Source organism: Parasteatoda tepidariorum, chromosome 8 (assembly GCF_982258835.1).
Source record: "Parasteatoda tepidariorum strain Cologne lab strain chromosome 8, Ptep-v5.0, whole genome shotgun sequence".
Classification (NCBI taxonomy): Eukaryota; Metazoa; Arthropoda; class Arachnida; order Araneae; family Theridiidae; genus Parasteatoda; species Parasteatoda tepidariorum.
In genome coordinates, this window is record NC_141762.1 from 42,070,477 (window position 1) to 42,084,343 (window position 13,867).

A 13,867-nucleotide genomic window follows, 5' to 3' on the forward strand; every position below is an offset into this window, starting at 1 on the left:
TAATTCGCCAACATGCATGCATAAATCTTAGCGACTTTAATATTAGATCACACTCAAATCTAGCTGTGCATGTTTTTGCCTAAGCAGTACATCCAGTCTTTTAAGTATTCGTTTGAATAGCACGCAAGATTATTTTATAGTTCGATTTCCCACACATATCACCTGAATAAAAATCAATAATTTGTTACAGACAAAATATCAACTGAAATTAACTCTTATTTTTCAAATTAGTGATGCTCTGTCTTATTTTAGATATAAAATTAATTCCAAACAACAAAACTCCATAGAACTCAAACAAGGCAAAGAACATAATGTAATTCAAATGATTTGAAGTTACGGACACATGGCACAAATTCTAACATTGTTTTTAAATTAAAGCACAATTTGGTTATCAAGAGATTATGTAGATCATATGTGTTCCTGATTAATTTGGATAGTTACAGTCTTAATGCATAAGGAAACTTACAATTTTGCTTATTTCAGCTGATGTGGCCACTGGTACTATTGTTGACTTTGATATACCATTTCCTACATCTTGCATTTGGATTTCATGTCCTGAAATTATTGTAAGATACTTTATACACAAACATAAAATAATGATACTCATTTTGTATATAATTATATTGGCTGCTAGTCAATGTGTAAACATTCAGGTTTTAAGTTTAGTTAGGTTTTCATTTAAAAAAGGTGTACTGCATATTGCATGAAGCCCACTATTACAACAAGTTACAAAAATGCCAATATTAAAGGTACTTTCTATCAAATTTTGACCTATTTACTCTACTGACTCATGTTTAGTGGCACTTGATTTAGGGCAAACAAATATACATAAACAGAAAACATTGTCTCACTTATTTTGATAGCAATGCTAGGTGAACAAATGGCCATAAGTACTTAATAATTTGCCACAGGTTTGTCAATTTTCAGCTACCTTTACAGCATGATTAATAGAAAACTACAAAAACTGAAGACAGACTTCAAAATTTATTTATAAACACAGTCATTTGTCAGTCAACATAAAAAAAAAAGGTAATACGATCTTTTCCTTACCATTTCCATTAAAAGCAGGATTTTCTACATCAGGATAAGAGATTTTAGAAGGAACTAGAGGAAGGAAATAGAATTAATATGCAGTCTATTTTTAAAAAATATACAGCAAAAATACATAACATGAGTAACTCTTATGAGAATATAAAGGTTCATTTAGAATTAATTGTTTTATAAAAGTTAAATAAGGGTCAATATATATATAAAAAAAGGCACAATTTAAGCTTTGATTTTAACAGACATGTTAGAATTGTGTTTATGAGTTAGCATCAGGGGCCCCCACCAGGGGGGGGGGGATTTTTACACTAAATAAAACAAATAGTTTGGGGGGGGGGGAATTTAGAATTTGCCCAAGAGCTTGGGGGAATGGGGGCCACTGGTTAGCATTGATTATAACAAGGGGGGGGGGGGGGGCTAGCCTGCGGCTCTATGAAGGATTATTTGTGGCTCTCGATAAATGTACCAGAGTTCCCTTTTCCTTTTTGTGCTATTTTATCATCAAAAATTATTATCGTTTGGTACGTGTTTCAAAATGTCTTTTAAATTACTGACAAGTAGTAAGAAAGACTAAGTGCAATGTTGTAACAAATTTCATTTCCGTTCAAGTTAAGAATGATATGATTCATCGAAAACTATGTGAACGAACATAAACAGTGGCGTAATCGACCGACTCCAGACCGATTTTGAATTTGCAAACCTTCATTGCAACCGACAGTTGATATCGTGTTTTGGAGGAAATAATTTGTATCACTCTTGCTATGGATATAATTTGTAATCTGGAATTTTTGGTAAGTTAATTAAATTTGTTTCATAGTACATAACACATGTCATTATTTTAATAACACAAAACTTGTATTTTCTAAATTTTTTTATTTCCAGTTCTTTTCAAAATATGACAACAGCGAACGAAAATAAAAAAAGCAAATACGAGTAAGAAAATAAAAGTTTTAATAATGAGTGGGAGAATTTCTTTTTTATTGACAATGACAGAAAAGCATTGTGTTATTGGTAATTCTACGGTCAAAAATTATAAAGCTAGCAATTTACGTCGACATTATGAAACCAATCATCCCCAGTTTTCTAATCAGTATCCATCAAATTAAGATAAGATAAACTTGCTTCTTTAAAATCAAATTTAAATAAACAGTCAACTTTGAAGACCTTTAGCAATCAAGCTAATAATGTGGCTGAAGCCAGTTTTGTTATTACCTGGAATATTGCTCGTGCAAAATGTCCATATGGAGAGGGAGAGTTTATTTAAAAAATACTTTGTAAGATGTACTTAAAGTTTTAGATCCAAATAATGCAGCACTGCACCAAGTTGTTTTGCAAATTCCCATTTCGAGACACACAACAGAACAACAATTAATACATCGCTGGAATATAATTTAAAAAATAATTTGAAGAACTGTATTACATTCAGCCTAGCCCCTGACGAATCGACAGATATCACAGATCTTCCGCAATTGACAGTTTTCACATCCGACTTCGTTGTTAAAGAAGAATTATTAGACTCAGTAGCACTTCAAGAGTCAACCCGGGGTGCCGATATTAAAAATGCATTAGATTCCATAATGAAAACTTTTGATGTGCCTCTTAATAAACTTGCAAGCATTGCTACTGATGGAGCTCTGGCAATGCTGGGTAAAAAAAATTGGTCTTTTGAAAGATGATCCTCAAACTCCACAATTCATACCAATTCACTGCATAGTTCACCGAGAACATCTCGTTACAAAATATTTAAAACATCCTGTACAGTGCAACTTGTAAATTACATTGGCACCAATGCAAAAAATCATCAACTATTCAAACATTTCCATAAAGAATTAAAGGACGAAGAACTTAATGACATTAATTTCTTTTGCATTGCTAGATGGTTATCTAGCTACAACGTATTAAATTGTTTTGTAGATTTTTTTGATCTGATAACTGCATTTCTGAAAGAAAAGGAAATAACCTATTCAGAATTAGACGATGATTAGTGGTTACAAGACTTGATGTTTTTAACTGGTGTCATGGAACATTCGCAAACACTGAATTTACAATTACAGAGGAAAGATAAAATAATATCTAACCTCTCACAGTGTATGATACAGGGTTTCCGCTACGGTAGCTTTTTTCGCAAAATGCGAAAAGACCCCTCAAAAATGCTAAAATTCAACAAAGCATTTTACTAAATTCCATTAAAAAAAAGCTTCCGCGAAAAACCATGACGCTAACATTTATGAAAAAAACTTGATCAAACAAGAAGGAGAAAAAATCTAAATATCTTTCGCAAGAAGAACCATGACGCTAGCGTTCACGAAAAAAAAATGTGATCAAACGAGATGAAGCATAGCGATCAACAAAAATGGCTAGAATATGAGTTTCACCGAGAAGAAAAGAAAAATAAACCAACCACAAGACTAAAAACAAGTTTTCCCTCCCCCTCCTGCTGCAAGTAGGAATGCGACACAAAGAGAGATCTTTTCTGAGAAATCTGGACTTAATTTTTCTACGCTTTTTATTGGTTGAAGCAGACGTGTCTCCCGCTTTCAAACACCGATTTCGTCATCACGGTTTCTCGGCGGCGTGATTGCATACTTTTCTCGCATCTTGCACGTTTTACGTTCGTTAGAAAAGAATTAAAAGTTGCCTATTTTATTTTGAGTGTTTTTATTTGTTTTCATCTATGCACACATGGAAAAATTTCTGATAAAGAAAAGAAGAAACGAGGATTCGCTGCAAACTAATGATGAAAATAAGGGAAAAAGTATAACACTTCGATTTCTTCAAGAAATCTCGTTGTTAAGTGGTGCTCCCTATACAAATGGCTGGAAGTTGAGTGGATTAACAATTTGCCATCTTTCAAGTGCAATTTGTGTGTTTCTGATAAGAAGTTCAATATTTTATCCAGCTCAACAGGTATGTGTATTTATTTGTACTTCTATAATATATATCACATTATATATGCTGATAATTAAGCTGATTTTTTATCCTAAAATTATTTTCTTGGTGTCTCAATTTTTATGTTAATTATATTCCCCTTATTTATCTTTCAGGATGCTTGATTTCTAAAGTAGATGTATTGAAAAAGCATGAACTGAGCATTGACCATAAACATGCTGTAGAAAACAAGGCCTTGATGGAGAGCAATGCCTGGGGGAAATCTGTTGCAAAATCAATTTCCAGTGCTAATGAATCAGTTATTTCAGCAATGAAAATAGTCTATATGCAAGCAAAGGAACATTTGGCTACTAGAAAGTTTAGTTCAATAAAAGATTTGTGCATAGATTTAGGTTGTTCCAGTCTCAGTGGATTGAATATAGGTACAGCCTCTTATGAAAGTTATGACAGCATTCGGGACATGGAAATGGCTCTTGCCATGACCATTCAAGAAAAAATACTGCATTAAGTTAATTCAGCAAGATGGTTCTCCGTCATAATTGATGAATGTACGGATGTTTCCATAGATCAAAGTTTAATTATCTACCTAAAAGTGCTTCATCAAGGTAGATTGTCTACACATTATCTAAGTTTAGTAGAAATGGAGGGTGCTAATTTTATTTATTCTTCTTCGATAAATACACTTGAGAGTTTGAAAATAGATGTTACAAAATGCTCATCCTTAGGTACAGATGGACCTTCAGTTATGACTGGTGTTAGAGCGGGGGTTGCTGCTCTGTTCAAAAACCAAAATTCGCATTTAATTTCAGTACATTGTATGGCACATAGGCTAGCATTAGCCATGAGCCAAGCAGCGTCTGAGAATGCTTACCTGGTAAAGTTTCAGGACATAATAAAAATAATTCACTCTTATTTTGAATGCTCCCCTGCAAATACCAGGCGATTGAAGAATGTTCAAGATATCCTTGAACAAAAATCAAGGAAATTCATAAAGTTATCAACAACTCGGTGGTTGTCTTTGGGGAATTCAGTTACAGCTCTGGATTGCAACTGGCAAGCTCTTGTTGGTGTTTTAATGGAAGACAAACGTCCTGTTGCTCAAGGGTTGCTAAAAAATATAACTACTTTTTTGTTTTTAGCAACCACTGCCATCATGAATGATATCATGTTCAACATTAATAAAGCCTCATATTTCAAAAATCTAATTTAAATTTTGAATATGTTCAATCAAGTGTGAAGGCTTGTATTTCAAGTTTAGAAGAAATAAAAAATGGCACCGGCACTCATTATATGAGTTTTTTAGATGATGTGTCTAAGAAGGAAAGTGAAAAATTTGAGTTTCAGGGCCATATAATTTTAGATGGACTGAAACAGAGGAAAAGATTCCGTAATTTGATGCACAATTTTTTAAACTGTATCATTGAAAATATTACTGATAGATTGGGAGATTTGGATAAAATCGAAATGTTCAATATATTTATACCTAGCAGGATGCCCCATAGTTCGGAAGAATTACAGCATTATGGTGTAAAGGAAATCCGTTGCATTTTCAATTTGTTTTCGGAATCTCCCAGAAAAGATTTTCAGTTTACAGAAACTGAATTACTTTGTGAATGGGGATTATTTAAACACATCTTAATGCAACAATGTAAAAACATGTCATTTAATGAATTACTTTTATTTTTATATACCAATGATGTGTCTGAACAGTACCCATTAATAATTTCTGTTATAGAGTATTGTGCAACAATACCAATGCACACTGTTGACTGTGAAAGGGGCTTTAGCTGCCTTAATTTGATTAAAACTAATATTCGAAACAGGTTGTTAATCAACCATGTAAACAATTTGTTAATGATTAATATTGAGGGCCTTGAAAGTGCATTTAACTTTCAAGAAGCATTTGTAAAATGGGCAAACATGAAAGAAAGGAAGATTGTTAATTATAAACCAAAATGTTTTTATAAATAATAAATGTGTTTTTTTTTTTTTGTTATAGGTATTCTTTTTGATATTCTTGTACATTAAGCTATTCTTTGTCAGATAACTTACAGTACTTGTTTGATATAAAGTAATTTTATAAGCCTACTGGCATTTTAGCATTTTGCTAAAACTTTTTTTCAGATTTCAGCTTTTTTGCTAATGAATTTTTAGACTCAGCTTAAACCCTGGTATGATATACTAATTTACAAAGTAAATTACAACTCTTTCAAAAGGACATTAAAAATAAAACATTGTCATTTTCCTTGAATTATAAAAAATTTGTTTCAATATTAAACAAGAAAAACTCAACAAGTATATAAAAAAGCTAGAAAGAATATTGACGGAATTCCAAAATAGATTTCAAGACTCGAAATATTTTAAATCATCTCTTGATTTTTTTTCCCTTCTCTACAATTAAAATATAAGTCGACGTCAATTACTGAATATTGGAAATTTGTACCAGAATCGAAGTATTCAGAATTAAAAAAGGCTGCTTGTCGAATTATTTCAATATTCGGAACAACGTACTTATGTGAATCATTTTATTCCACTTTAAAATTCGTGAAATCCAAACACCGATCAGTATTAACTAACCAGCATCTCAAAGAATTACTGAGAAGTGCTGTCACCACTTATTCAGCAAATTTGAAAGAATTATTAAGAGAATTAAAATAAATGTGCCTAATTTTTAATATTTAAATTCAATACACATATTTTGTACTTTTATTATTTATATGTTTTCAATAAACATAATTTCTGTTAAAAATTTTTTTCTAATTCATTTTAAATACGTATTTAATTGCGACCCGCGAAAAATTTCAAATTTTGAAAAATGGCTCGACTATTAAGGAGCTTGTAATATCTCAAAATAGAGCGTTAACTTACAGAAGTGTTTAAAAAAAAAAAAAAAAAAAAAGGCTATCATAGAAGAACATCCCTCATTACACTGCAGTCTAGGAATTTGTTTTGTCCAATTATTTATCTTAACCAAATAACAGGTAGGCTTAAGTGTTTCTATAGGGAACAAAATAAAATAAGAGGAAGGCCTTTCTATTGCACTATCGCTCTTACTTTTTACATACCAAAATGCAGTAGCAAAAGAAAAAGTAAAAATAAAAAAGGAAGAAAAATATAAGCACATACTGAATTGGCCATTATGCAGAAAATCATCCAAAAGGTGTCACAAACTTTTCCAAAAACATAATTTAAAAATGCAGAGAAAGTTTGAATATAAATTTTCTAAGACTTAGATAAGAATTTAAAAAATCAAATTGGGGAAAAATAATTCAATAACAAATTACTTTTCTTAGATATCCTGATTTAGTAACTTATAAAGTTCTACTAATTCATACTGTACCAGTTTGTGTAACATTTGAGATAACTTTGTAACTGTTGAGTTTTGAACAGAAAAAAAAAAAGATTTTATTTAATTAAATTACCTAATATTATAAAGAACTGATGATTTACATTTTGATGGTCATGCTTGGATAGTAATAACTTATTTGAATTTTCAAAAATATTTAATATTGAAAGAGATTAAATAAAATTTAAGTTTGTATTTACTATATAAATGAAAAAGCTACATTTTAAAATTTTTATTAATAACAGCTTTGAAACTTTAATAATTTTACTCCAAATGAATTTACTACACACTTAATTATTTAATTTTTGCAAGAAAATCCCTAGACACCAGTATGTGAGATAAAGAACTGAAAGAAGTCAGACACACGATTTGAAATAAAAAGTTTCTAATAAACAATAACTACAACTGGAAACTTCAAAAGAACCAGTTAAAAATCAGCACAATAATATTGAACAAGCAATGTAATAATGAAATAAAACAAACTTATTTTGATCACATTGAATAAACACAAAAGGTTAAAAATATTAAAGCAATTTTATTAGATTAAGAGGGCAAGAAAAAAGATAAGTGCCAAACACTTTAAGGTACTATGTTTTTTCTTTTAACATGCCATTACTTAAAATGTTAAATTATAAGCATTCACAGCATTAAATGATAGAAATTTGATCATGAAGTTTCCTTCAGAGAAACCAAGATAGTCTTCTTTATTGTATCATTCCCTATCTCCCTTTGTCCCCAAAACTTCATAAGTAGAGAACAAATATTTAAAATATAACTTACTTTCCTCTGCACCAATCTGATTTTCGCTATTCTCGCTATCACCCATTGCTAAGATAGGAAAAAATTTATATTATGGAAATAGATTAAGAAATATTAAAATACATTTATTTTTGAAATTATTTTTTGTTTTAAAAAAGCACATATTTAAAATACAATTATACTGCAAACACAACCAATGCCTTAACACAGACAGAGAAAAAATTGCAAAAAAATAATTAAATTAATCATGTAATTTTGAAACTTGTTGGAGAGAGAGAGAGAGTTCTAATTAAAATACAAAAAGTCTTTACTGATAAGGAACGTACCCTATTTAAAAGTTCCCATTTCAGCTTTTAAAAAACAATAAAATAAACATCTTATTTAACTGTAAATTTTTTTTTTAAAAACATATTTGTAAATGTTATTCCCTATCCAATACATTTCATTTTAAACTTTCCAATAAAATTTAAGTTATCCCTAAAACAGCCATAAAGTTAATAGTTATTATGTATTTAGTTTAAAATGAAGAATATTAAATCTTAATCATAATCTATATTTAGCTAAAAAATAAAAATATACTTACAAGCAATTGCTTGTTGTAGATAAGGCACAAGTATATACCAGACACAAATGCTAACTATAAATCCTATGCCAGCAGCTAAAATTAGCACACCCCAAACAGGAATACTTTGAAAACCAAGATCTAAAAAAATTAGATACATATTTGAGATAAAGAAAAAATACATAAATTGCAAAAAAATTGACAAATAATTTCATGTTTATTAGATACATATTTATATATATTTAAAAGTATTTTAATTAAGAGCTGTACAACATTGAACCTACCAGCTACTGATGTATGGCTCGTGGCAACACCTGAACATAATAAAAAATCTAAATTCTTTTTTTCTTGGAAAAAAATGGAAGTTTCAAATTCCTCTCTACTGATTATCACATGGTTAAAAATAAAAACATATCTTTATAAAGCTTACGATGCACAAAATTTGAATAACTTCCTTTGATACTATGTGTGCAGATTTCATTGAAAATCCAAATGATTCTTCAATCCCATAAAAATTGGCAGTTATTGCTACAGAACAGATTTCCACAAGAATTTTAAAATTAAGATATTATTACAAATCACTTCTCTTTAGTAGCTTTTTAAAAAATCATTTTTGGCGTAGTTTATTTGAGCCATTTCCACTGTAGATGTAAGTTGTTTTCCGGCAGCCATTGTCATGTTATTTGGAAAATCTTGATATTTTCAATACGATATTATGATGTGCGACTTTGAAATTATGCATTTAAATAATTTCCTTTTTAGCATTTTTCATTTGTGCCGAATTCCTACTGAAAGCAAGTAGTTTTTTTAAAAACATTTTTATTCACAGTTAGCGTTCACATAGTATTTAAAATATTAACCTGTTAATGCAATTTTATTGGAACACACTTTACTGCTTGTAATTCTGCTTTTATTATTTTAAGTTAAAAAATTATCTTTGTTCCTAACTACTAGCAATGATAAATTAATTCATTCATTAAAAATAAATACATGAAATAAAAACAATCAATATTTAACATTTGTAGAACCTCTCATAATTCGCTATGGATAAGCATTCTTATATAGAAATATATTTCAAACTAAATGTTGACTCGTACTTTGGACTATAATAATTTCGTTTTACTTTCCATTCATATTATTCAATAAAATACTCAATCTCTCTCTTTCTTAGTTTTATTCTATGAACAATAAACTTCTGTTATCGCTTTTTTAATAAACTTTCACATTATGTGGCGTGATAAAATATAATTTTTCTCAATGCTTATATTTGTTTTGCATTTTTTACTTTTAATTTAATTTTAATATTTAAAACTAATTGTCTGCAAATGTAATGCTAAGATAATGGGTAAAAAGGATATATAATGTCTAAAACATTTATGTTTTCATAATATTAGCATTACTGCAGATAACAAACCTAAATACTTAGGAATGACTTTTTATTAATTAACTTGCTGTTAGAGGGGCCCATCACTCAAAATATTTGTGCACCCCTACTTTGTATGCTAACACATAGAACAATGGCGTTCTATAACACATACAAAATAGATTCATTGAAATAATTACTAAAAATTACAAAAAAAGTGAACACAAAAAACTTACACTTTGGACCATTATGAACAACAGAAAACAAGTTGATGAAAACAGTGATACCCCAAAAAAAGGGCAAGGATAAATAGCCTCGTTCAATAGCATCATCCTAAAAAAGAAAACTCATTGCTTTATAACATTTATTTAATTGCAAAGAAAGAAATATTTTCTTACTCATCATATATCATACTAAATTTACCACTTCAAAAACCAGCAGTTGGATTCTTTCTAATTACAATCATAGCCTAGCAATATTATTTACAGTAATGATTAGAAACAGAGATGAACCTAACTGGCCTGTCCCAAGGAATGTAAAGTGTAAATCAAATTACAACCTAAGTAAAAATTTTTTTTTAAATAAATAAAAATAAAAAAGGTCAGTGGTTTACTTTACAGACAAGAGTACCCTTTTTAGCATTGGATTTTCTGAATGTATATTTAAGGAGCTAGCCTAGCTTATTGGCTAATCCAGCAACAAGAGGCAAGGGTGAAGGAAGTTTCTGAAAATTAGTTAATGTTTAAACTTTTACAAGATAAAACAAACTTAAGAATAACTTTCTACAAACCTTTTCGGGTACTTACGCTATAAACACACACACACACATATATATATTGTAATACTTATCAAAGGTTTAGAAAAAATTATTATATATGTTGACATCCTTGTTAAAAATATAAGATTTCACTTCTAATAAATACAAATTATACAAATTCATAAACAGATGAATCATGATTCAAAACTACATCTCGTTTCTCTGATAACCATTCGAGTTATGTAATCTGATGCACTCTACAACTTTTGATTACAAGAGGAAAAAAAAGAAAAAAGTTTTTATTCTAACACAAGGAATATACATATTTATATTTAACATCTATTTACAATTTTAAATAAGAACACAGAGTAACCATAATGTTTCTAAATATTTTATGATATTATGTCACATAATTTTTAAAAATTCTCTAAAAACAACTTCAATCAAAGAAACATATTAATTAAGCAGTATAGAAAAAGATAAAAGCTGAAATAACCTACTTTAGTCAGGACGAGTTTTTTCAGCACCAAGAACAAAGCAGATGAGATAAATCCGGACAAAACTGGAGACAGGAACCAGGAAGCCACTGAAAGGTGAGATCACCTGTGAGGAATAAGTATACAAAAACTCACACATTTACAGTATTCTAATTTTAACTCCCTTAGAATCAAAACTAGTGGTGACCAAATCCAATTTCCTTTCGTCCCAAAAGCTAGGTTCAAAACATTTCTTAATCTTGCAATCATTTGCTTCCGAATTAAAAGCTATGAAATAAAATGCAACTAAGGCAGATCTCTTTTTGATTTATTCAGAATTGTTATACAAATTGTGCATGACACAATTTTGAAATTGATTAAAAACTATGCATAAAAGCACAGAAAATTTTCAACACCATACATAGCAAAGCCAAGCTATGATATTACAAAAATTTATAATAAATAAAATACTACAATAAAAAATAAATTTCAGACAAAATTAACATTAAAATTCAAAATGTGTTAGATACTAATCTATTTAAAAAAATGTAAATAAGATAAAAAAATAAAAATAAAAATGAGAGAATATTCTAAAGATACGGATGTTAGCAAAAACAACACTTCATCAGGGAACATACCGCCTAGCCAACATGCTGGAGGTTTTCTGTTGTCGGCAAAACAAAAATCCGACAGTGCCCCGATGCCCCATAATAAAAAAATAACTTCAAAAATTCAAATAAAAATCCAGTGAAGTAAAAAAAAATCCAAAGAAGTAAAGAAAACATCCAAAGTAAAAAAAAAAAAAAAAATTAAAAAAAAAAAAAAAAAAACTAAGACTGACACTTCTACATATTAAAAATACAGAGGAAGTTACAGTTAGAAAAAACCAAAATAAATTGTCAAATGCTTTAAAATTTAAGTGAAATTATATAATAACAGTGCTCATCTCTTTTATAAAACTTGAAAAAGGCAAAATTCTTCAATCATGAAAATTAAGCGGCTCTTTAACTCTATTTTCACACTTTGATTAGGTATAACATAAAATACTAATTTAATTAAAAATATAAATTCATAAACATTTTCAGTTTGTTTTAATGTCTCTTCGTTGTTTTAAAATGTCATTAATTATTGAATTCTCAATTGAAATATATTAGATGTCAATTTAATGATTCAATATTACTTAAAATTGCAATTGGGTTTATTATTTATAATCAGATCTTAATATTTTAATCAAGTGTTTCCCTAAACATTTATTTATTTATTTAAAGGATATACATTTAAGAATCTCTTCCAGTTCCCGATTTAAAAATTATAAAATTGTCAAGTAGATAAAAATCATACTGTACAAAGAGACAAATTCAAATTTTTGAAACTGATCTTCAAACAAGATTTTATTTCATTTCACAAAAATAGTTAATAGGTAAGTATAGGACCTTCAATTTATTTTGCAATTTCCTGAATAGTAATAAGACCTAATTTACTCTAAATTTTACAGATACAAGTTTTACAAGAAGGAATAAAAATTAACTATGATTTAAACAACTATAAAAACCGAAATGAAGACAATTAATATCCTTATTTAGATCCAGAAAATTTAATAATTACAAAATGTTTACAACTTTTTTAACAATCAATATGGACACAGCTAGACAGTGTGAAAAGAAATTGAAGCAAACAAGTTCCAAAAGAAAAGCAACCTCACAAAACGTTTATTTCTGAATCAAAATTTATCATGTCATAAGTAGAATTTATAATATAATCATCAAGAAAAACATTTATACTCAGAAGTAATAATTTATTTTAATTTGGGACTTTAAACTAAAATTATGGTTTTTAACTGAATCCTCTCTCATTAATGAAACTTTCAAGATTAAAGTTAAGAGATTTGACAACCTGTATATGCCTGGTTTTGAACAGCATGTTTTTTAAACATTAATTTTTCTTTTCGTTCATAAAGTGAATTAGAATGTAACAAGACTGGCACTCTTAGGTAGAATTGAAATTTATTACTTTTTAGAAGCATTTCAAATTTAATTTTGACTTTAAACCAATACTTACCTATTTGGCCAAGCATTGTCCATTTAATTCCCATAAAACCACGAGCTACTAAAGAAAAACCAACAACAGCTCCAATAATACTGTGGGTCCCTGATATCGGCCAGCGAAAAAAAGTAGCTACTATATTCCATATTGCACTACCTGAAATGTACAAATTAAAAGTTAATCATTTAATTGTTATTTTGCATATGTATAGCAGCATAATGCAAAATAATAATGAAAAATATAAGTACCAATCAAAGCTGCTAGGAAACCTAGCATGAGTTCTTTCTCGAATTCTGAATACATTTCTGTATCAAAAATTCCTTTCCTTACAGTATCGGATACCCGATAGCCTGAGTAAAAGAGAAAAATGATAACAAGGTTAATAATACATCCTGAAATAAATAAATAAAAAAACATTCATGAGCCAAAATTCTTTGAAACAAAGCTAAATATTATCAAATTAATTTAAATATGAAATATTCATTAACATAATTAATATTTTCTATATAAATAATATATTATATATTAACGTTTTCATTTTAGTCTAAAAATTAAAAGCCAATTTTTAATAATTGGTTTAAACGAAGAAATTTCAATTTTTACTAGTTTAAGTATTCCAAATATAATG

The 13,867-nt window shown here is 28.8% G+C and overlaps 2 protein-coding genes across 7 annotated transcripts in view; one reads left to right on the top strand and one right to left on the bottom strand.

The window, feature by feature from the left end:
* The window catches only part of LOC107456885 (sodium-dependent phosphate transporter 1-A), a 92,416-nt gene that overhangs the window by 6,328 nt on the left and 72,221 nt on the right, over window positions 1-13,867 (bottom strand). For all 6 annotated transcript variants that reach the window (XM_016074884.3, XM_071181463.2, XM_071181464.1 and 3 more), the window contains 8 exons: window positions 13,488-13,589; window positions 13,255-13,395; window positions 11,221-11,306; window positions 10,200-10,296; window positions 8,622-8,741; window positions 8,060-8,107; window positions 1,051-1,104; window positions 467-555 (listed from right to left, as the gene is read on the bottom strand). In XM_016074884.3, the coding sequence (XP_015930370.1) occupies window positions 467-555; window positions 1,051-1,104; window positions 8,060-8,107; window positions 8,622-8,741; window positions 10,200-10,296; window positions 11,221-11,306; window positions 13,255-13,395; window positions 13,488-13,589 (737 nt within the window). The remainder of the gene's footprint in view (window positions 1-466; window positions 556-1,050; window positions 1,105-8,059; window positions 8,108-8,621; window positions 8,742-10,199; window positions 10,297-11,220; window positions 11,307-13,254; window positions 13,396-13,487; window positions 13,590-13,867) is intronic.
* On the top strand, window positions 2,031-4,575 carry LOC139425569 (uncharacterized). Its single transcript, XM_071180850.2, has 4 exons — window positions 2,031-2,134; window positions 2,471-2,691; window positions 3,793-3,951; window positions 4,089-4,575. Exons 1-4 carry the CDS (start codon window positions 2,031-2,033, stop codon window positions 4,439-4,441), a joined length of 837 nt encoding a protein of 278 aa, XP_071036951.2. The 3' UTR covers window positions 4,442-4,575.

Excerpts from the sequence above, each read along its gene's own strand:
- LOC139425569 (XM_071180850.2), top strand. The coding sequence starts at position 2,031 with ATGACAGAAAAGCATTGTGTTATTGGTAATTCTACGGTCAAAAATTAT. Across the intron at positions 2,692-3,792 it reads TGGAGCTCTGGCAATGCTGG|GGAAAAAGTATAACACTTCG; the intron begins GTAAAAAAAATT and ends GATGAAAATAAG. Across the intron at positions 3,952-4,088 it reads TATTTTATCCAGCTCAACAG|GATGCTTGATTTCTAAAGTA; the intron begins GTATGTGTATTT and ends TTTATCTTTCAG.